Below are 25114 nucleotides of genomic sequence, written 5' to 3'. Positions count from 1 at the left end.
CCCTACAAGGCCCGGGCATGCTCCTGATGAGGTGGCTGTATGACCTCCCTACAAGGCCCGGGCATGCTCCTGATGAGGTGTATGACCTCCCTACAAGGCCCGGGCATGCTCCTGATGAGGTGGCTGTATGACCTCCCTACAAGGCCCGGGCATGCTCCTGATGAGGTGGCTGTATGACCTCCTTACAAGGCCGGGCATGCTCCTGATGAGGTGTATGACCTCCCTACAAGGCCCGGGCATGCTCCTGATGAGGTGGCCGATGGTCTCGAGGGATCTCCTCCCAGACCTGGACTAAAGCAGCCGCCAACTCCTGGACAGTCTGTGCTGCAACGTGACTGTGGATGGAGTAGACATGATGTCCCCGATGTGCTCAATGGGATTCAGGTGAAAGGGCGGCCAGTCCATAGCTTCACTGCCTCCATCTTGCAGGAACTGCTGACAAACTCCAGCCACATGAGGTCTAGCATTGTCCTGCATTAGGAGGAACCCCAACCGCACCAGCATATGGTCTCACAAGGGCTCTGAGGGTCTCACTACCTAATAGCAGTCAGGCTACCTCTGGCAGCATATGGAGGACTGTGCAGCCCCCCAAAGAGATGCCACCCCCCACACCATTATTGACCCCCTGCCAGACCGCTCATGCTGAAGAACGTTGCAGGCAGATCGCTCTCCATGGCGTTTCCAGACTCTGTCGCATGTGCTCAGTGTGAACCTGCTCTTATCTGTGAGGAGCACAGGGGGCGCCAGTGGTGAATCTGCCAATCCTGGTGTTCTCTGGTAAATGCCAAGCGTCCTACATGGTGTTGGGCTGTGAGCACATCCCCCATCTGTGGACGTCAGGCCCTCATACAATCCTCATGGAGTCGGTATCTAACCGTTTGTACAGACACATGAAGATTTGTGGCTGCTGGAGGACATTGTGCAGGGCTCTGGCAGTGCTCCTCCTGTTCCTCCTTACACAAAGGCCGAGGTAGCGGTCCTGCTGCTGGGTTGTTGCTTCCTATGGCCTCCTCCACGTCTCCTGGTGTACTGGCCTGTCTTCTGGTAGCCTCCAGCTTCTGGACACTACGGCCTCCTCCACGTCTCCTGGTGTACTGGCCTGTCTCCTAGTAGCTCCTCCAGCCTCTGGACACTACGGCCTCCTCCATGTCTCCTGGTGTACTGGCCTGTCTCCTGGTAGCCTCCAGCCTCTGGACACTACGGCCTCCTCCATGTCTCCTGGTGTACTGGCCTGTCTCCTAGTAGCCTCCAGCCTCTGGACACTACGGCCTCCTCCATGTCTCCTGGTGTACTGGCCTGTCTTCTGGTAGCACCTCCAGCCTCTGGACACTACGGCCTCCTCCATGTCTCCTGGTGTACTGGCCTGTCTCCTAGTAGCCTCCAGCCTCTGGACACTACGGCCTCCTCCACGTCTCCTGGTGTACTGGCCTGTCTCCTAGTAGCCTCCAGCCTCTGGACACTACGGCCTACTCCATGTCTCCTGGTAGCCTCCAGCCTCTGGACACTACGGCCTCCTCCATGTCTCCTGGTGTACTGGCCTGTCTCCTAGTAGCCTCCAGCCTCTGGACACTACGGCCTCCTCCACGTCTCCTGGTGTACTGGCCTGTCTCCTAGTAGCTCCTCCAGCCTCTGGACACTACGGCCTCCTCCACGTCTCCTGGTGTACTGGCCTGTCTCCTGGTAGCACCTCCAGCCTCTGGACACTACGGCCTCCTCCATGTCTCCTGGTGTACTGGCCTGTCTTCTGGTAACACCTCCAGCCTCTGGACACTACGGCCTCCTCCATGTCTCCTGGTGTACTGGCCTGTCTCCTGGTAGCCTCCAGCCTCTGGACACTACGGCCTCCTCCATGTCTCCTGGTGTACTGGCCTGTCTCCTAGTAGCCTCCAGCCTCTGGACACTACGGCCTCCTCCATGTCTCCTGGTGTACTGGCCTGTCTTCTGGTAGCACCTCCAGCCTCTGGACACTACGGCCTCCTCCATGTCTCCTGATGTACTGGCCTGTCTCCTAGTAGCCTCCAGCCTCTGGACACTACGGCCTCCTCCACGTCTCCTGGTGTACTGGCCTGTCTCCTAGTAGCCTCCAGCCTCTGGACACTACGGCCTACTCCATGTCTCCTGGTAGCCTCCAGCCTCTGGACACTACGGCCTCCTCCATGTCTCCTGGTGTACTGGCCTGTCTCCTAGTAGCCTCCAGCCTCTGGACACTACGGCCTCCTCCACGTCTCCTGGTGTACTGGCCTGTCTCCTAGTAGCTCCTCCAGCCTCTGGACACTACAGCCTCCTCCATGTCTCCTGGTGTACTGGCCTGTCTTCTGGTAACACCTCCAGCCTCTGGACACTACGGCCTCCTCCATGTCTCCTGGTGTACTGGCCTGTCTCCTAGTAGCCTCCAGCCTCTGGACAATACGGCCTCCTCCATGTCTCCTGGTGTACTGGCCTGTCTTCTGGTAGCACCTCCAGCCTCTGGACACTACGGCCTCCTCCATGTCTCCTGGTGTACTGGCCTGTCTCCTAGTAGCCTCCAGCCTCTGGACACTACGGCCTCCTCCACGTCTCCTGGTGTACTGGCCTGTCTCCTAGTAGCCTCCAGCCTCTGGACACTACGGCCTACTCCATGTCTCCTGGTAGCCTCCAGCCTCTGGACACTACGGCCTCCTCCATGTCTCCTGGTGTACTGGCCTGTCTCCTAGTAGCCTCCAGCCTCTGGACACTACGGCCTCCTCCACGTCTCCTGGTGTACTGGCCTGTCTCCTAGTAGCTCCTCCAGCCTCTGGACACTACGGCCTCCTCCACGTCTCCTGGTGTACTGGCCTGTCTCCTGGTAGCACCTCCAGCCTCTGGACACTACGGCCTCCTCCATGTCTCCTGGTGTACTGGCCTGTCTCCTAGTAGCCTCCAGCCTCTGGACACTACGGCCTCCTCCATGTCTCCTGGTGTACTGGCCTGTCTCCTAGTAGCCTCCAGCCTCTGGATACTACGGCCTCCTCCATGTCTCCTGGTGTATTGGCCTGTCTTCTGGTAGCACCTCCAGCCTTTGGACACTACGCTGACAAGACACAGCAAACCTGCTTGCCACAGCTCACATTGATGTGCCATCCTGGATGAGCTGCACTACCTGAGCCACTTGTTGTCGGGTGTGGAGTCCGTTTCATGCTACCACGAGTGTGACAGCACCAGCAACATTCAATAGAGACCAAAACCTCAGCCAGAAAGCCTAGGTAGTGAGAAGTGTAGAGACGAGCAAACCTGCCGAGGTTCGGGTTCGTATGAACCCGAACTCTCGGCTTCTGATTCCCGCTGTCTGCAGCCTCCGTGAATACAGCCGGAGGACCGCCTGGAAAACAGCCATAGCCATAGGGTGTATCCCAGTTTTCCAGGCGGTCCTCCGGCTCTATCCACCCTCTTCACGGAGGCTGCAGACAGCGGGAATCAGAAGCCGAGAGTTCGGGTTCATACGAACCCGAACCTCGGCAGGTTTGCTTATCTCTAGAGAAGTGGTGTGTGGTCCGCACCTGCAGAACCCTCCGTTATTGAGGGGGTCTCGCTGACAGCAGGTGACAGAGATTGTAAGTCACTGCTGCTTCCTAAGTGGACAGTTTAATTTCACAGTAGTTTGATTTACTTTGAAATATATATATATAATTATATATATATAGTTAGTTAGTGATGTTTGTGCAGTCCTTGCTGTACATAGTAAATAATGAAGTTTTATACTTACCTTTTCACGCTCCCTGGTGTCCTCCTGCCTATTCCCCGCTGACCACAGTCGCCGCTGAAGCTTCTACACCCATCTGTGAAGAGACAGGCAGTTCAGCCAATCACTGACGGAGACAGGACAGCACAGCGGCCAATGATGGGCTAATCGGCCTGCCACTTCAGAGGTGGGTATAGAAGCTCTGGTCAGGCAGGAACAGCAGCAGGACATCGGGGAGTGCGGAAAGTTGAGTATAAAACTTTATTATTTTCTATATACACTACACAGAGCCATGCGCAGCAAATGATTTTATAACAGTGAAAGACAATGATCAGCTGATGATCGGCTCCTCATCAACCGCAGCAACCCAGGTGTTCTCACTGCATGATCTCCCCCTCGATACAGTTGATATCAATACAGCATTTAAAGAGTTACAGAAAACTTACAAAAGCTATATCCGTTCGTGGTGGGAGATCAGTAGTCTGGAAACCTATGTACAACAAAAACTCGTATACAGGGGGCTAAGAATCAATATAAAACCTAACGCCCACCAAGAAGATAACGAGTTTATGCAAGGCTGGAACAAACTACTCACTGAAAACTCAATACGGATGCTCGAATATATTCTGAAACACGAGAAAACGGTTTTTGAAAAACTAAGTCTACAATTAGACAAACAATTACAGGAGATAGCATTCTTTAGCACCAACCCAGGATTCACAAACTTTGAGACCAGGCTACAGAGGCATTTAGAAGTGTTCCAGTCCGAAATCAGATTACTCAGAGTCTGATTACTCCGGGGCGGAAGAAACAGGATACTCTGCAGTACCATACCCCCAGAACCCTCCAAGACCAAAACAGAAACAAAAATACAAAACCAATTACTGGAAAAATAAACAACCAACGAATTATCAGGCACAACTTCAAGCACAATTTCAACATCAACAACAACAACGACCATTCCTGGGACAATAAACATGCAATCCCAACACAAATGCCACCCTACTACCAAACCCCGGTCCACAACAAAGTCTGGACCAGCATCTTTTGCGTCGTCTTCGCAATTAACGCCATTACTTACTGCCCCAGCATCTATGATAGCAGCCCCTATCGCTGCATTGACCACCTCCACACATGCAACACCCGGTCGACTACCAGGACGGAGTCAGCAACCACAGCAACATTTTTTAGGGCAGGCCCAGCTAAGGGACAGAGCAAGGTGGGGGTACAACTACGGCCGCAACTAGACAATGGAACACAAATTGTGAATTTATCGGACCAACAATTTTCAGAACCTGAAATTACAATACTCCAAAAAGGTTTGTCGTTTACGCCCACACCCCGATATGACAGCTTCAATTGGATAAAGGACATCCACCTCTTTGCCAGAAAACTGGCATTACATAAATATTATAAAAACAGGATGGCAAATCAGACCCAACTCTCACAAAAAGAAAAGGAAGCACTAGAAATATTATTTGATCTCCAAACAGAAGGAGAAACTGGTATCCATCAGTTTGAACCACCGCAATCCAAATTAAAACCGAAGTCTCTATTCACCCCTACTATTGTGAAATTCCACAATATTGACAAGTTCGTCAATTTTGTCACCAATGAATTAGAAACTATCGAAACCAAAGTCAAATATACCGACTCTAATCTCTCTGCACAAGAAAACAAAGCCCTGAAAGACCTAGCCAAAAATAAAGAAATCACCATCAAACCCTCAGATAAGGGAGGAAACCTCGTGATTATGAAGAACTCCGAGTATAAGGACATGGCTCTACGTCTGCTGGAAGACAGACAAACATACATAATCTTACCACAGGATCCGACAAAAACATATCTGGTAGAACTCAGAGATATCCTCTTACACGCCAAAGGCGAAAATCTCATCACCGAAGCAGAATTCAAGGCAATTTACAATCCCGCACCCACAATAGCTACCTTCTACGCCCTCCCGAAAATTCACAAACGTAGAACACCGATTCCCGGGAGATCTATTGTATCAGGGAATGGCAATCTGACAGAGGGAATAAGCAAGTATGTGGACGAAATCCTTGCCCCATTTGTAGAAACACTACCGTCACATCTTAAGGACACAAAAGCCACAGTCACGAAATTACAAGAATTAGAGGTTACACCTGGAGTAAAATTAGCAAGTCTTGACGTGGAAGCCTTATACACTAGCATCCACCACACACATGGCATCACAGCGGTCAAACATTTTTTGAGCACCAAAAGTAACTCTTTTATTCCACACAACAATTTTGTCACCAGACTTCTTGACTACCTACTCACCCACAATTACTTCACATTCAATGGTAAATACTACCTGCAGAACACCGGCACAGCGATGGGCACTAGTTGCGCACCCACATACGCAAACCTTTTCTTGGGGTGGTGGGAGACCAACATTGTATTCTCGGACACACACAAAAAATACACAGATCACATCACGTTTTGGGGGAGATATATAGATGACATCCTGATCCTTTGGGACGGGGAAACCAAGCTATATGAAGAATTCGTAGAGCACCTGAACAACAACGAAATTGGTTTAAAATTTACAAGTGAAATCAGCCCTACCAGCATCAATTTCCTAGACCTGACCATCAGTATCACAGAGACAGGTCAACTTCAGACAGAAATCTACCGCAAGGAAACCTCGACCAATAGCTTCCTACAGTGGAGTAGCCACCATCCAGCACCCTTACGTAAAGGCATACCTGTAGGTCAGTACCTACGAGCAAGACGTAACTGCTCAAATGAAGCAGCATTTGAGAAAGAATGCACCGTTCTATATGAACGATTTATGGCAAGAGGATACCCCAAAAAAGTGCTCCATAGAGCATATTATAGAGCCAAGAACACCGATCGTAACTCGTTGCTACATGACTGCAAAACATCGAAGAAAGATAAAATTATAAGATGTATCGGCACATTCGATGCTGCACACTATCAAATTAGAAAAATCATGACGAAATATTGGCCAGTATTACTTGCTGACCCTGACCTTAAGGATGTCTTACCCCCTACACCGTCAATTACATACAGACGAGGGAAGAATTTACGTGAGATGCTAGTACACAGCCACTACCAAGAAGCTGCTAAAGTCGCTGAAACATGGCTAACGAGCAAAATTACAGGCTCATTCCCCTGCGGTACCTGCACCTGTTGTAAATATGTACCAAAAATGAAAAAATTCACCAACCCCATCGACTCAAAGGAGTACGAGATTCGAGAATTCATTAATTGCTCTACGACTGGAGTGGTTTACGCTATCAAATGTCCTTGTAACCTATTGTACGTAGGTAAAACTATCCAGAAGTTCAAAAGCAGAATCGGACAACACATTAGTTATACAAACACCAAGGCGGACATCAGCGTCGCCAGACATGTTAACCTATATCATGGCGGTGACCCCAAATGCCTACAATTCTGGGGCATCCAACATGTAAAATTAGGACCAAAAAAAGGCAACCTGGATACCAAATTGTTACAGATCGAGGCTAAATGGATCCATCGGTTGAAATCCTTAGCCCCGAATGGTTTGAATGAAGGGTTTACCTACACACCCTTTCTGTAAATTGTAAATAAAACCATTAGCAACATTGCAATTTTAGATCGTCATACACCACCCCTCTCCTCCTTCCCCCTCCACTTCCTCAGATGTCCGCTATACAGTAGGGAGCCCTGGAGACTCCACTAAGCTTATGCGACATCATACGAGGATTGCACTGCATCCTGCATGAGGATCGTACCAAGTGAACAATCATACAATCCTGCATGACGATTGTACCAAGTGAACAATTCACAATACAACTATACGAGACATCTGATATATGAGGAACATATGGTACCACAGTACGACACACAATGCATTATGTCCCAATATCGGACACAATCATCATCCCCTTCATTGATACGGCGGCTGTTGAAGTCCCGATCAAAATCATATTTCATTTTACCAAGCTCAGTTATCACCAAGATAAGTAGACTTACCCATCTATACATCTGGAGACTCAGACATAAATAAGTACCTTACTCACCACAAGATACAAAGATATTCCCATAAACTCCAACTCCGAAAAGTCTAAGTGCCATCGCATGCGCAGTACGACCATCCATAATCATCCGGAGACTATGTACCAACGCATGCGCAGAACAACCTCATAATTTAGAACCTAAGTGCCCGCACATGCGCACTATACGCAAACGGACCGACAGGTTTTTCAAAAAGTACCGCAAACTCATCATGCTCTGACTCACTTTCCCCTCCCACCTCCCACCAATCACCAACCCCACCATGACGATCATGGGCGGATTATGGGCTATCCAAAACCATAAAAGATGGCTTAACCCCGCCCACTGTGCCGTAACTTTGAGAACGCCGGCGGTGTTGGTGAAACATGTCAGTAATACGGACAACATTTTAATTATTGCACCTTTATAGAAGGGGGACATTGGCTTCACAGGAATAACACAATCCGTAACACAGATCACCCAGGACACTGGTGGCGAACGTGTACCCACAATACTGAGAAGCCAACTCCAAATAAAATAGATAGTGTCGGCCGACACAAATTTGATTGAGTGTATAAGAGGCAGCAATATTTTATGTTTTGCACAAGCTATGTTTATCTTTTAATGCAGACTAATAAAAGTTAATTTTTAAACCTAAGGGTAAAACCGGGTATTTACCTGGGCAACTGCTCAGGCCAGTGTTCACTCACGATGATCGTCTCCTCGGCTGAACGCTGGCTTTATTACACAGGGCAATATTTGCCAGATTCTGCCCCCACCATGTAATAAGGCCCTTAGTGATCAGATAAAGAATGTCAGTGGGTATACTGGAGGAGGGGTGGATGTAACAATAGTACATTCCTTCTGTCTATGGAAGCTCCATGTTATCAGGCCAGTGACATCACGTTATCTCTGATCCTATATACAACTGCGCTGAGCGGTGGCCCTACTGTTGGTTATATGCGTCTGATCTGTTCATCGTAGCTGTACAGGCATTGCAGATATAGTCCATCACTCTTGGCTATGATTTTTGCTCTCTGTAAGACCACCCAAAACTAGTCACCCCAAGTAGTGCTTGGTAAATTCTGCCAGAGGAGGTATTGATGGTTCATGAGCATTGCTGCCACCTCCGGCCGGTGTTCCTGGCAGCAGATGGGACATAATACAATGTGAGATTACATGGATATTGTGTGAGGATTACCACAAACACAGAAGATTAGCTGCTCAGGACAATAACAAGCAGATTTATCCCTCCCAGGAGCCCCAAAGTAAGGAAAGGAGCCGCATGTGGAGGTCCGGAGAACACGGCGAGCAGTGATCATAACGTATGGCTTCAATGTGACACCGCCATAGAAAGAGAGCTGCACGTCCATTCTGAAGGCTCCCTCTAAAATAACCCACAATAATCTATCTATCTATCTATTACTTTTCCTTACTCCTCAGTCACTCACTAATGGCTTGTGGTCGAAAATAAAATCACTTAAAGGGGTACTCTGGAAGGAAAAAAGTGTTTTCAAATAAACTGGTATCAGAAAGTTATATAGATTTGTAATTTCTATTTAAAAATCTCCAGTCTTCCAGTACTTATCAGCTGCTTTGTGTAATGCAGGAAGTGGTGTATTCTCTCCAGTCTGACACAGTGCTCTCTGCTGCCACCTCTGTCCATGTCAGGAACTGTCCAGAGCAGCAGCAAATCCCCATAGAAAACCTCTCCTGCTCTGGACAGTTCCTGACATGGACAGAGGTGGCAGCAGAGAGCACTGTGTCAGACTGGTATATGGAATATCCCTTTTAGGAGGCCATAACAGACTAGCCCTTAAAGGGATTGCCAGGAGAGTACCACAATAAAAGGGAGAGTTTTATATCAGACGTCAGAACAGGATTTATCCCTTTCCCACACATTCTGGTTGTTCCAATACAGTTTCCATCACCAGAGTCCTGGGAGCGGTGACCTCCTGCAGGATGGGGCCTTGTGGTTGTTTCTCAGCAATGATTTCTGTGTTCCCGTCACTGAGGACATTTCACTATTTCTTTTGCAGATGCGAAGATCGAAGAGATGAGCGTCAGCCACAATGGAGTGAGTGTCGGGAGTTGTAGATTAGCATCTGTCTCATCGTCCTCCGAGCACAATGTACACCGTCCTGTGATCAGAAAAACACAGAGTGCTACACAAAACCTATCGATCCGGGGCGCCCACATAAAGGCAGAGATAAGGGCCGTGCCAGAACCTCCACCAGGGAGTAACATGTCCATCAAAAAACGCACAGCCACCATGTTTCCTTATGGGAACAAGCCATAGAGTAGGAGCTTTTCATCGGGAGGCCTCTGTTCTCCATGGCTGCCGGCCTCTCTACGCTTTCTAATGAATTTCATGAATGGCCGTCAAGAACAACGTCTGCGGACTCGCATCACATTAGCGGATAATTTACTAGGAGCAGAAATACAGACATTGACTGGTAAGATCAATAACACTCTGGTGTTACCCGTGCGAGGGCGCAGAACATCCTAACAAATCCACATCAGGCCTTACACCTCTATATACCACCCCGGTATCGCACGCCTGTATATACCGCCCCGATACCGCACGCCTCCATATACCGCCCCGGTACCGCACGCCTCCATATACCGCCCCGGTACCGCACGCCTCCATATACCGCCCCGGTACCGCACGCCTCCATATACCACCCCGATAGCGCACGCCTCCATATACCACCAAGGTACCGCCCGCCTCTATATACCACCACGGTACCGCCCGCCTCTATATACCACCACGGTACCGCCCGCCTCTATATACCACCACGGTACCAAACGCCTCTATATACCACCACGGTACCAAACGCCTCTATATACCACCCAGGTACTGCACACCGCTATATACCACCCCAATAGTGCCCACCTCTATATACCACCCAGGTACTGCACGCTTCCACATACCACCCCGGTACTGCACGAGTCAATATACCTCCCTGGTACCGCCCGCCTCTATATACCACCCCGGTACTGCCCGTCTTTATATACCACCCAGGACCTGCACACCGCTATATACCACCCCAGTACTGCCCACCTCTATATACCACCCAGGACCTGCACACCGCTATAAACCACCCCAGTACTGCCCACCTCTATATACCACCCAGGTACTGCACACCGCTATATACCTACCCAGTACTGACCACCTCTATATACCACCCCAGTACTGCCCACCTCTATATACCACCCCAGTACTGCCCACCTCTATATACCACCCAGGACCTGCACACCACTATATACCACCCCAGTACTGCCCACCTCTATATACCACCCCAGTACTGCCCACCTCTATATACCACCCAGGTACTGCACACCGCTATATACCTACCCAGTACTGCCCACCTCTATATACAGCCTCGGTCCTGCATACATAGGTTTTATCTCCAGTCACTTCTGCTTAAAAACTTTAAAGGGGTTATCCAGCGCTACAAAAACATGGCCACTTTTCTCCCTACTGTTGTCTCCAGTTTAGGTGCAGTTTGCAATTAAGCTCCATTTACTTCAATGAAACGGAGTTTCAAAACCCCACCCAAACTGGAGACAACAGTAGGGGGAAAGTGGCCATGTTTTTGTAGCGCTGGATAAACCCTTTAATATCTCTGCTCCTCAATGTCACTATCCAAAGCCTGATGTTCCTGCTGTAAATACTCTGTGCTGCTGTACTAGGCCCCAACCCTTAGCACCATTTCCGGGTAGTCAGGTCACTATTCTTCCTGTGCAGGTTCCTCTGCTGCTCTCCTGTGATGGGTGACTCCTCCGCTGTGCTTCCAGCTCTAAGCATCTCCTGATCACACAGCGGGACATGTGAGACTCCATCATACACACGCACGTGTCTCTCTCTGACAGCTGCCGGCGAGGTTAGAGGAGAAAGAAGAGAGTGACAGGGGAGCAGGGATCTGTGGGAGGGGAGCTGCCACCATATTGGTTCTCAATTGAGCTCCATTATAAAGCCAGGACCCTCTACAACTCCTCACCATCAGCTTGGAGAACACTGCTATACCACATATGAGCTCCCACCTTCTTGGTGCATCAGTGTGGCCGTACAGATACTGCTCCGCTGCACCATCCACGGACCGGGCAACAGGGAAAGCCCCAATGTCCTCTGAGCCTTTGATGTCACAGTATGTCTGCCAATGTGGAGGCCCCAGCTGGCACTAAAAGGGGTGCTGTGGCAGTAATGAGGACATTGCGGCTCTTAAAGGGGTAGTACTTGGCACTTACAGAGGGCACTAAGGCTGTATTGGGGACATTGGGACTGTTGTGGAGGAAATGTTTGGCACTTATAAGGGGCACGGTGGCTGTATTGGGGGGATTGGCTGTATTGGGGCTGACTCGGGAAGTTGTGGGGGCAATGTTTGGCACTGTGGCTGTAATGGGGCAAACTGGGAATGTTGTGGGGGCACTGCTTGGCACTGTAGCTGTAACAGGGCAAACTGGGTATGTTGTGGGGGCACTGGTTGGCACTGTGGCTGTAATGGGGCACACTGGGAATGTGGTGGCACTGGTTGGCACTTTGGGGGTGCTGTGGCTGTACGGGTCAGACTGGTTGGCACTTTGGGGGTGCTGTCGCTGTATGGGGACATTAGGTGGTAATGGTTATTACTGGCCTCTGCAGACGCATCCTGATATACCTGGGTGATGTCCTATCATGGAGAAGCGGTATCAGTAATGTTATGGGATCCAGGGATGGCACCGGAGCTGTATAGAAACATAGAAGATTGTCGGCAGAAAAAGACCACTGGGTCCATCTAGTCTGCCCTTTTAGTATTTTCTTTCTTATTATCTTAGGATAGATATATGTCTATCCTAGGCGTGTTTAAATTCTGTTATTGTAGATTTACCTGTAGGATCAGTGTTATACGGGATCAGTGTTATATAGGAAAACTGTGATACAAGATCAGTGTGACACAGGATAAGTGTGATACAGGATCAGCGTTATATAGGAAAACTGTGATACGGGATCAGTGTGACACAGAATAAGTGTGATACAAGATTGGAGGATAAACGATAAGCCTGATACAGGATACGTGTGACAAGATATGTGTGACACAGCATAAGTGTGACACAGGATCAGTGGGATACAGGAGAAACATGATGCAGAACAAGTGTAATACAGGATAAGTGTGACAGGATAAGTGTGACACAAGCTCCTGTAATAGACGCAGGTAGACGTCAGGCTTATATTATTACCCAGCACCAAGGAGGCTGCAGACTAGAAGAAACCATTCCCTCTGCCCTCAGGTCTTCTTCAATTCCCGTCAATGTCTCAGCCAATTGTTCTCACCTATAACTTCACGAGCCAAACTACGAGCAGTCAGTGGATCTTCTGCTCCGCTGGTTATTTTATTAATCTTGCATTAGGGTAAATCCTGTGAGCTCAGCATTATATCCAGCGGTGGCCGCAGCCTGATGAAGGAAAAGTCCGGACGGTGCAGCCAGCGAGACGCCAACAGAGTCCATTTACATCATCACCAACATCTTCTGGTACCCTCATCTACTTCTAGCACAGTCTGTATTACATCCTATAGAATGCCACTGGTATAGGGACAGGGTCTGCGGTGTGTTTGTACGGGGTACAGGATGATATCAGAATGACACTAATATTATCCTGACACTCACCTACAGTGATACAAGCCACAGCAGCACAGAGGATGGATTTAATGCCATCCATAATGTAGGGAATGTAAGCCAATAGTGATGGGAACCATTGGGAAGTATATCAGCTGCAATGAGACTCTGGAGGGGGGGGGGAGAATCCTGGTGTATGTCGGCCCTTTGGATAATAGAGACCTGACCTACCTTACCCTCTGCTTGACATGTATACAGAAGGTTCACCCCAACTGCTAAGCCAAGTGGGCCCTGGCATATGCCCAGGTTTGTCAGGTGCCAATACAGTGAAAACATTCACAGTACCTTCAGATTAGTTTCTTTTTTACCAATAATGCTAGAGATGAGCGGGAAAAAAAAGACGGTTGATGAAACTCGAAGGCTCTGTACTTGACTCCGAGGGCTCAAGCCCTGCCGTCATGTAGGGATGGAAGCAGCAAGGCTGCTGGAGTACCTGGAGTCCATAGTTACCCACAATGTCTTCAGCACCTCCTATAGTTAAAGCAGTTCTCCAGTATTAGAAAAACATGACCGCTTTCTCCCAGAGACAGCACCACACTCCAGGTCTCCAGGTTGGGTGCAGGTTTTGGTTCCACTGTAGTAAATGGAGCTTAACTGCAAACCGCATCTGACCTGGAGAATAAGAGTGCTTCTCTCTCTGGAAGAAAGCAGGCATGTTTTTCTAACGCTGGACAACCCCTTTATGTTGCCGGGACATTAAATTTTAGGTGTTCTCTATGGGGTTACGGTCAGAGGAATTACCTGGTCACTCTGAAATGTTATTATGGTCACTGAGAAACTTTAACTGGGCTTTGGCTTTGTGGGCAGAGGCCGCATCATGTATACAGTAATCTGATCAATCACTAATCAATCAAATCAAAACATCATAACATCAAACACTAATATAATTAATATAAATTGCCTGCTTTCATACTTACCCGCCCCCCGCACCATCACACAGTCAGGATGTACACACCTGCCCCCCCCCCCCCCCATATCACACAGTCAGGATGTACAACCCAAAATCACAGTCAGGATGTACAACACCCCCAGCCCCCCCCCCCCCCCCGCCTCCTGTGGTACCATCCCAGGAGGCAATGATGCCACCAACTGCTTGAGGTGATAAACTGCCTCTCCCCACACGCCCGCCATTGCCTCTCCCCACACGCCCGCCATTGCCTCTCCCCACAGCAACCATCTGACTCTCCATTCAGAAACTGTCTGATAGTAACCAATCAGAGTGCAGCTTTCATGTTAGCAGAGCAGTGTGAGAAGTGAGAGCTGAACTCTGATTGGTTCCTCCATTAGGTAGTACCTGCACCTTTATGAAGTGATACCATAAAGCGGATTTTACATGTAAAGATTTCTTTCGCCGGCACTGTATGACAAACATTGTAACATAGAGATGTTAATAAGATGCTGCGACACGGTATATGTTGTTATGGTATAGACACACGGGACTGGAGAGTGAGGCAGGAATGAGCAGGACAGCGGGGGCAGAGACACACAGGAAGGGTTAGATGTGGTTTAGTAGAGACAGTCACTGACCAGAGGACACAACAATCTCTCCTCCTTGTCTATCGGTGGCTGCTGAGGAGGGGGTAGACGCAACTATTATCAGGGGGCTCACAATCTATCAGCAGAATACAGGGGCCCTCCACGGCAGTCTGTATTCTGCTCATAGGCTCGGGATGTTATGACACAACCTGGACCAACTGCACTGGCAGGAGCCAAACTTACAGGGTTCTATATGTACAGACACTGAAGGAGGGGAAGCGCTACAGACCAGACACCCACAGCAGGACCCTATGAATGATAAAGAATGTGCCAGGGTGCTGGGGGTACAAATACACATATTCACACACTAGGGCATCTTCTATGTGTTTTTAAGGGGGACGGCAGCAAACACTTTTTTCTTTCAAATCAACTGGTGTCAGAAAGTTATATACATTTGTAATTTACTTCTATGTAAAAATCTCCAGTCTTCCAGTACTTATCAGCTGCTGTATGTCCTGCAGGAAGTGGTGTATTCTCTTCAGTCTGACACAGTGCTCTCTACTGCCACCTCTGTCCATGTCATGAACTGTCCAGAGCAGCAGCAAATCCCCATAGAAAACATCTCCTGCTCTGGACAGTTCCTGACATGGACAGAGGTGGCAGCAGAGAGCACTGTGTCAGACAGGAGAGAATACACCACTTCCTGCAGGACATACAGCAGCTGATAAGTACTGGAAGACTGGAGATTTTTACATGAAAGTAAATTACAAATCTATATAAAACTTTCTGAAACCAGTTGATTTAAAAGAAAAAGATTTTCGCCGGAGTACCCCTTTAAAGGGGTCTTTCCTAGGACTAAAGTCCCCTTTCCATATGCTTGACAGTCCTGGCACAGCATTAGATGTGATGTCAGATGCTATCATTTCCTATGGAAGCAGAACTGACATCAGTTGCACCCTAGTGATGCCGGATGTTTTCCTGCACGGACATCTCCCTACAACGTTTCTGTGGTTACGGACGCAGTGTCCGGCTCAGATCATGTACAAGGACCTAGGGCCTAACCTTTTATACTCCGTAAGGTAGGCACATAGGGTTAGGTTGTTGTAAGGGATCTGCAGGGTATGGCGTCTGGTCATCTGGGTTATGTCTGACCTAGGAGCAGGTTTCTGGGTCAGTGCACACCAGGGTGAGAGAGAAGTGACACAGAAAGCTGGAGGGGGTTATTCTAGAGGGGAGAAGCCACTACGGAGACAGCTCTTCACCCTACCATCGTGCTCTTCAATATAAGGCTTTGGTTTCTTTCTCATTTTGGATTTCTTCTTTCTTTCCAGAAGTTCTTTTATGTGACGATTCACTGGGGAACAAACAAAATGATGAACACAACGGAACAAGATGTAGGCACAAGACAAATATGGCGGAGACAGGGGCCCAGGAGAGCCGCCGGGCGGACACCTGGGATTGTCTCTCTGCACATCACATGGAAATACAACAGATATCCAGGAAGACGAGTGGAGGAGAGCGGGGCACACTCCTACAATGGATCCACATATACAGTGCTGCTCACCATTACGGCCCCCCTGTATTATAGATTCCATAGACTGTACACTATCTGCAATCAATGTAAATCTTCTATCTTCAGGGGGGCGTCCTTTTCCTTACAAGCTTCATTGTGCCGCCTGTGAACAATCTGTTGCTTTATGTTGCCAAAAAGCGGAATTTTTGTTTCATCGTCCCCAGAACATCTTCCCGGAAGGATTGGGGTTAGTTGGGGCTCTTTGGCAGAGATCAGTGGCTTTTCTTCAGCAATGGTTTCTTCCTTCTCCCATAAAGCTCTGATTGGTTTAGTGGGGCTGAGGGGGAGCACCAATAATCATGAGCAGGACTGTATATGCCTTAGAAAATTACACAGATACTACATCATCCACAATGCACCACACCTACCATACATGAGCGTGAAGCCTGAGAGCTCCCTGGAAGCCAGCACAGTAGTAGTGCATTGGGGGAGATGTAGTGAATGGTACGGATGTGAAGAAGTCTCTTATGCAATGAAGCAATGGATTTCCTTATTGGAGGGAACATGGACGGCTCATCTGAGAGCCCAGTGCATACAGCCATATGGAGACATGGAGGCCATACAATGTAATGGAAGGGAATGGCAAAGCTGTCTGCCCAGAGAGAGTTCACAAGCTCACACCTCTCCTCCCAGCGATGAGACAATGAACATGAATATGTGTCACAATGTGAGGAATAACAAAATACTGTAAGATCAGTCTACTAGTGCCAACCTACTATTACTACTGCTGTAATCATAGACCAGTCTACTAGTGCCAACTTACTATTACTACTGCTGTAATCATAGACCAGTCTACTAGTGCCAACCTACTATTACTACTGCCCTAACCATAGACCAGTCTACTAGTGCCAACCTTCTACTACTACTGCCCTAACCATAGACCAGTCTACTAGTGCCAACCTACTACTGCTGCCGTAATCATAGACCAGTCTACTAGTGCCAACCTTCTACTACTACTGCCGTAATCATAGACCAGTCTGCTAGTGCCAACTTACTACTACTACTGCCGTAATCATAGACCAGTCTACTAGTGCCAACCTTCTACTACTACTGCCGTAATCATAGACCAGTCTACTAGTGCCAACCTACTACTACTGCCGTAATCATAGACCAGTCTACTAGTGCCAACTTACTACTACTACTGACCTAACCATAGACCAGTCTACTAGTGCCAACCTTCTACTACTACTGCCCTAACCATAGACCAGTCTACTAGTGCCAACCTTCTACTACTACTGCCGTAATCATAGACCAGTCTACTAGTGCCAACCTTCTACTACTGCCGTAATCATAGACCAGTCTACTAGTGCCAACCTACTATTACTACTGCCGTAATCATAGACCAGTCTACTAGTGCCAACCTACTATTACTACTGCCCTAACCATAGACCAGTCTACTAGTGCCAACCTACTACTACTACTGCCCTAACCATAGACCAGTCTACTAGTGCCAACTTACTACTACCCTAACCATAGACCAGTCTACTAGTGCCAACCTTCTACTACTACTGCCGTAATCATAGACCAGTCTACTAGTGCCAACCTACTACTACTGCCGTAATCATAGACCAGTCTACTAGTGCCAACTTACTACTACTACTGACCTAACCATAGACCAGTCTACTAGTGCCAACCTTCTACTACTACTGCCGTAATCATAGACCAGTCTACTAGTGCCAACCTTCTACTACTACTGCCGTAATCATAGACCAGTCTACTAGTGCCAACCTACTATTACTACTGCCGTAATCATAGACCAGTCTACTAGTGCCAACCTACTACTACTGCCCTAACCATAGACCAGTCTACTAGTGCCAACCTACTACTACTGCCCTAACCATAGACCAGTCTACTAGTGCCAACCTACTACTACTGCCCTAACCATAGACCAGTCTACTAGTGCCAACCTACTATTACTACTGCCCTAACCATAGACCAGTCTACTAGTGCCAACCTTCTACTACTACTACTGCCCTAACCATAGACCAGTCTACTAGTGCCAACCTTCTACTACTACTGCCCTAACCATAGACCAGTCTACTAGTGCCAACCTTCTACTACTACTGCCGTAATCATAGACCAGTCTACTAGTGCCAACCTTCTACTACTACTACTACTACTGCCCTAACCATAGACGAGTCTACTAGTGCCAACCTTCTACTACTACTGCCGTAATCATAGACCAGTCTACTAGTGCCAACCTTCTACTGCTACTACTACTACTGCCCTAACCATAGACCAGTCTACTAGTGCCAACCTACTATTACTACTGCCCTAACCATAGACCAGTCTACAAGTGACAACCTACTACTACTGCCCTAACCATAGACCAGTCTGCTAGTGCCAACCTTATACGACTATTGCCCTAACCATAGACCAGTCTACTAGTGCCAACCTACTACTACTGCCCTAACCATAGACCAGTCTACTAGTGCCAACCTATTACTACTGCCGTAATCATAGACCAGTCTACTAGTGCCAACCTACCACTACTGCCCTAACCATAGACCAGTCTACTAGTGCCAACCTACTATTACTACTGCCCTAACCATAGACCAGTCTACTAGTGCCAACCTACTACTGCTGCCCCAACCATAGACCAGTCTACTAGTGCCAACTTTCTACTACCGTAATCATAGACCAGTCTACTAGTGCCAACCTTCTACTACTACTACTGCCCTAACCGTAGACCAGTCTACTAGTGCCAACCTACTATTACTACTGCCCTAACCATAGACCAGTCTACTAGTGCCAACCTACCACTACTGCCCTAACCATAGACCAGTCTACTAGTGCCAACCTACTATTACTACTGCCGTAATCATAGACCAGTCTACTAGTGCCAACCTTCTACTACTACTACTGCCCTAACCATAGACCAGCCTACTAGTGCCAACCTACTATTACTACTGCCGTAATCATAGACCAGTCTACTAGTGCCAACCTTCTACTACTACTGCCCTAACCATAGACCAGTCTACTAGTGCCAACCTACTACTACTACTGCCCTAACCATAGACCAGTCTACTAGTGCCAACTTACTACTACTACTGCCCTAACCATAGATCAGTCTACTAGTGCCAACCTACTACTGCTGCCCCAACCATAGACCAGTCTACTAGTGCCAACCTACTACTACTGCCCTAACCATAGACCAGTCTACTAGTGCCAACTTACTACTACTACTGCCCTAACCATAGATCAGTCTACTAGTGCCAACCTTCTACTACTACTGCCCTAACCATAGACCAGTCTACTAGTGCCAACCTACTACTGCTGCCCCAACCATAGACCAGTCTACTAGTGCCAACTTACTACTACTGCTGCCGTAACCATAGACCAGTCTACTAGTGCCAACCTACTATTACTACTGCCCTAACCATAGACCAGTCTACTAGTGCCAACCTACTACTGCTGCCCCAACCATAGACCAGTCTACTAGTGCCAACCTACTACTACTGCCCTAACCATAGACCAGTCTACTAGTGCCAACCTTATACTACTATTGCCCTAACCATAGACCAGTCTACTAGTGCCAGCCTACTACTGCTGCCCTAACCATAGACCAGTCTACTAGTGCCAACTTACTACTACTACTGCCCTAATCATAGACCAGTCTACTAGTGCCAACCTACTACTACTACTGCCCTAACCATAGACCAGTCTACTAGTGCCAACTTTCTACTACTGCCCTAATCATAGACCAGTCTACTAGTGCCAACCTACTACTACTACTGCCCCAACCATTCACACATATAAGAAGTGCATGGATGTGTCAAGTGGTGGGGGACTGTGGTATCTGCAGCTACAGAAACAAGGTTATTTTTCCCGCTACCCATTACCAGGCGACTTGCGTTTGCCTTCTCCACGCCTTGGTTTTATGTTATTTACTGTTGTATCTCGGTTACATTAAGCGGTGTGTAAACTTTTGCAATCATTTGTTTATATTGCTGCAGTGAAGTAAACAGAACTGGTTAATAATATCCTCCTGCAAAGCGATGCGCCTCTATACTAAATATAAATCGGTGCAGCCTGATGCTGCGGCCCGCATGGGACTCGAGGCACTAAAGCCCACCAGGGCTATGATCCTAAGCTACACAGAACAAGTGCTTATCCCCCATCACAGACAGGACACACAGCAAGTCCTTTTCCAAAAGGCCGCCATGTGCAGACCACCCTGTAAAGGAGACCACCCCTTTATCCAGAGCAGATTTTGTTCCATCATACAGTGGTACCTTGGTTTAAGAGTAACTTGGTTTAAGAGCGTTTTGGTTTAAGAGCTCACAGTTTTTCAAAATTGTGACTTGGTTAAAGAGCATTGCTTTGGTTTAAGAGCTCCCTGTGCTGGGTGGGAGTACAAGTGGAGCCGGGGCATGGTCTGCATAGTGGGGTCTACAGCACTGTACTCTGACCCAGGAAGTCTCCCTCACCTTCAAAATCATAGCAGATCCACCTCAGACTGGGGCTTACATTAGGGGACAGGACTGTGGAGGTAATCTCTTCATAGATGTAACCCCTCTCTCCCCAGACAGAGAATGCTGCGTGTATGTACCCACATCTGTCCTGCTCATTCCTTCATGCTCCCTGCAGTCTCTGTCAGTCCTTGTGTTTCCCATCCTCTCCATTACTGTACAGTAACTTATAATATCACAGATTCTGCTGTCTCTGAATGTTTGTTTCATTAGTTTTACACGTTATTCAGAATAATATATTATTATTTTTGGGGTGTGGAACCAATTGTCTGCATTTCTATGATTTCTTATAGGAAAATTTGCTTTGGTTTAAGAGTAGATTTGGATAACAAGCACAGTCTCGGAACGAATTATGCTCCTAATCCAAGGCACCACTGTATACTACACCAGTGACGTTCATCACCCAATATTTCACTTTAACTTTAGGTGGTCGAGTCATAGAGGTTTCCCAGTATCATCAATAAGATTTTTGGTGGTTATGTGGGACGTTCTTGTGTCGGCTTCTTCAGGATCTCTTGGTCTGGTGTTCCCATCACCCCTCGTAACCATACATGCTGTGTTACTCCATTTCATCCATCTCCCTAGACTAGATCACTGTTATTTCTTCCCATAGGTCTGTTACCTAACACTGCACAGCCTCCCGTACACTGGACAAAAGCTGTCGCACATATTACATGTATGTTAGCTGTAGGGATTCTGGCTGCCACCAGTGAAGAAGTCTGTCAGCAGCCCCTCCTTTCAGAAAGCATGCCCACTTGGCTGTGCTGAGCGTGCACATGTATGGACCAATCTTCTGTGTATGACCACCTTTGGTCTGTCCACAGTCTCTATAGGACACACAGGAGGTGATGTAAATAACATAGTCAGTGTGGAGGCTATATGGGTAGTACTACTGACTCAGCGTCCTGGTCTGGTATCCAGGGTCACATCCACATGGCGTCTGCATGTTCTTGTGGCTTTCCCCCAGTTCTCCAGCTTCCTACTAAACTCACAAGAACTAACAGGTAACTGGCTATCTGTGTACATCTTATAAACACAATTCTATCATCTTTAGCCATGGAACCTGCAAACAGGCAATAAAAGACTGTGAGGGTGCTGTAGAAAGATTGTCTGAGGACTAGAATAATGTAAACCCCAAAGCGGCGGGCCCCGGGCAGCGGCCATGCATCAGACTCACTACAACATAACAATAACAGCCGCGATTGCCCCAGAGGAGACGTATGTGACTACCTGCTCTGCAGCCGAGGTCATGTTTCTCTACAGGTGCCTGGATGGGACACAACCTTCAAGCAGAAGGTACAGGTCAAATGGTTTCCGCTGAAGAAGTTTCAGACATATCTGGCATACCCGCTGAGTGGGGTTAACTCCTTGTTCTTGGCTAAGTGTGGATGATGGCTTGGGACTGGTATAGTCAAACCCCCCCCTATACTTGACAGCCCCCTGTAAAAGCCTGGGACATTGGTCCTTAACCCATAGCTGCACCAGGACGTTACTGAACGTCCTCGTGCCGCTATGGGAGTTCAGAGGGGGGTAGCGCGGCGACCCCCTTCTGAACTGCCGCGATCCCGGGTGCCGCATGTAGCCCGGGATCAAGGCTATTAGCGGGCACAGTCCGATCGCCGCATCCATCCCGGGGCGGGGTCTGCGCCGTAATGGCGCTGATCCCGACTCGGCATTCTATTGCTTTTGGCTGCAGCAGCCAAAAGCAATAGAACACCGATCTCATGGATTCATACAGTATAACTATACTGCATGGATCTCTATGAGAGATCAGAGTGCATATACTAGAAGTCCCCCAGGGGGGCTTCTAGTATATGTGTAAAGTAAAAGAAAAATGTATTTTTAATAACACAAAATCCCCTCCCCTAATAAAAGTCTGAATCACCCCCCTTTCCCCATTTTATAAATAAAAATAAATAAATAAATTAATAAACAAACATGTTTGGTATCGCCGCGTGCTTAATCGCCCGAACTATTAATCACATTCCTGATATCGCACGGTAAATGGCGTCAGCGCAAAAAAATCCCAAAGTGCAAAATTGCGCATTTTTGGTCGCATCAAATCCAGAATAATTGTAATAAAAAGCGATCAAAAAGTCATATATGCGCAATCAAGGTACCGATAGAAAGATCACATCATGGCGCAAAAAATGACACCTCACACAGCCCCATAGACCAAAGGATAAAAGCGTTATAAGCCGGGGAATGGAGCGGTTTTAACGAACATATATTTTCTTTTTTAAAAGGTTTTAATTTTTTACAAGCCATCAAATCAAATAAAAGTTATACATGTTATATATCGTTGTAATCGTAACAACTTAAGGAACATATATAACGAGTCAGTTTTACCCCAGGGCGAACGGAGTAAAAACAACCCCCCCCCCCCAAATAAGAAAAAATAAAAAAAATTTTTTCAATTTGACCACACATATAATTTTTTTCTGGTTTCCCGGAACATTTTAGGCAAAAATTACATCTGCCATAGCAAAGTACAATTAGTTGCGCAAAAAATAAGGGCTCATTTGGGTCTCTAGGTGGAAAAATGCAGGCGCTATGGCCTTATATACACGAGGAGGGAAAAACGAAAACGCAAAAATGAAAACTGGCTGTGTCCCCTAAGGGTTAAAGGGGTACTCCGGCCTGGGACCTTTTTTTTATATGGCCGGGGAGGAGGTGGCTGAGGGCAACGACATCCACTCACCTCCCTGGTTCCAGCGGCGGGTCCCGTATCGCTGCGCTCCGGTCCCCGCTGCCCGGGATCCCGCCTCTGTTACTGACAGGCTGAGCGGACTTGAAACATCACGTCTCGAGCCCGCTTCAGAGACCAGAAAGCGTCCGGGCAGCGGGGACCTGCTGCTGGAACTGGGCAGGTGAGTGGACGTCATTACCCTCAGCCACCTCCTCCCCGGCCATATAAAAAAAGCCCCCAGGCTGGAGTACCCCTTTAACCTGTGGTCCTTCAGCTTGCCAGCATGCGGGGAAGGCAATAACTGGAGAGTCGCAGGTTGGAGACCTTTGTCCTAGGATATGACTTGGATGCTCCAACATACATGGATACTTCCACAGCTCCATACCACCACCATGGGTAAAGGATGAAGCTGGAGATCCTGTCCTCCCATTAGATCAGTGGCGGGGAACCTGCAGCCCCCCCAGCTTTGGCTGAACATTGTAGTTTTACAACAGTTGGAGGGCGGCCTCATGCATTAGATAGGACATGACACATATAGACTGGGAAGATTATGGGGGCTTTAGCTCTTACCTTTTGTATCGTTCACAGGGTCCATGTGTCGATATATATATCCCTCTAAGTAAGAATGAAATTTAGGAGTTGGTGGGAAAAAGGCCAAACAAATGGTCATGAGTTCCCAGCCCCGGGCCAGGCTTTCATAGCGGAAGTTCTCGGTGGTCTGCCGGCACAGCTGGATGTAAAGCTCGTCTCTCAGCCCTTGCATGCTCCACCCTTTGGTGGCGATCTCTAAGGCGACACTCAGCTGGTCGGTCTTGGACCTGCGGTCCCCCATGTACATCTGGATCAGCTTGAATATCTCGCAGGCCTCCTTCTTCACGTTGCGGTCGGAGGTCATTATCATGGGCTTCTTGATAGACTCGCTACTCCAGGCCAGCATGTTGGCGATGGACACCTTCCGCCTGAACAGACCCTGCGTGTGCTTGTTGAAATGCTTAGAGGCCCAGTTCTCGATGTCAGTCTCAGAAGATGGCTTCCTCAGGGTGAAGGTTGGGAAGACACAGCTGGAGCTGGGCATCATGTTCCTGTTGTTTCGACTATTCTCGAACTGAGCGCAGGCACCGAGGTCTTCAGACTAGGAGACAATAGACAGAGAGCTAGTTAGGTTACATTGGCGGCCAGATCTGCCACTCTGCGGATCAGAGACTTGTCTGACTTCAGAGCACACGACTCGCATTTCTCTAATTGCTTTTTCCCATTAAAAAAAAAAAAATCAAGTATTTGTGAATGTGATAAGAGGGCGATTGTACGGGGTGTAGAGAGGGACATCATGTGATCACAGTCCTGTCACCAGAAAACACTCCCTGACAAATCCACGAGCGCGGTCACTGCTCCTGACAGCCCTGCAACCACATGACAGAAGATCTCTGCTCACTGTCAGTGAATGGGAACAACTATAGAGGCTGAAAAACTGCTATTAGGCCATGCTCACACATGCTTTTTATGTGTTTTTTGCATGAGAAATG

At 48.1% G+C, this 25114-nt stretch overlaps 1 protein-coding gene across 5 annotated transcripts in view; it reads right to left on the bottom strand.

Annotated features, from left to right (window-relative positions):
* ARHGAP39 (Rho GTPase activating protein 39) overlaps positions 1-25114 on the bottom strand; it is a 101673-nt gene that overhangs the window by 16134 nt on the left and 60425 nt on the right. For 4 of the 5 annotated variants that reach the window (XM_069956954.1, XM_069956955.1, XM_069956953.1 and 1 more), the window contains 2 exons: positions 24162-24723; positions 16125-16211 (listed from right to left, as the gene is read on the bottom strand). In XM_069956954.1, the coding sequence (XP_069813055.1) occupies positions 16125-16211; positions 24162-24723 (649 nt within the window). The remainder of the gene's footprint in view (positions 1-16124; positions 16212-24161; positions 24724-25114) is intronic. The other variant, XM_069956956.1, reaches the window with a different exon arrangement.

The sequence above is a fragment of the Dendropsophus ebraccatus genome, chromosome 2 (genome assembly GCF_027789765.1).
Source record: "Dendropsophus ebraccatus isolate aDenEbr1 chromosome 2, aDenEbr1.pat, whole genome shotgun sequence".
In the NCBI taxonomy this organism is placed as follows: domain Eukaryota; kingdom Metazoa; phylum Chordata; class Amphibia; order Anura; family Hylidae; genus Dendropsophus; species Dendropsophus ebraccatus.
This window is presented reverse-complemented; position numbering and strand designations above follow the sequence as displayed.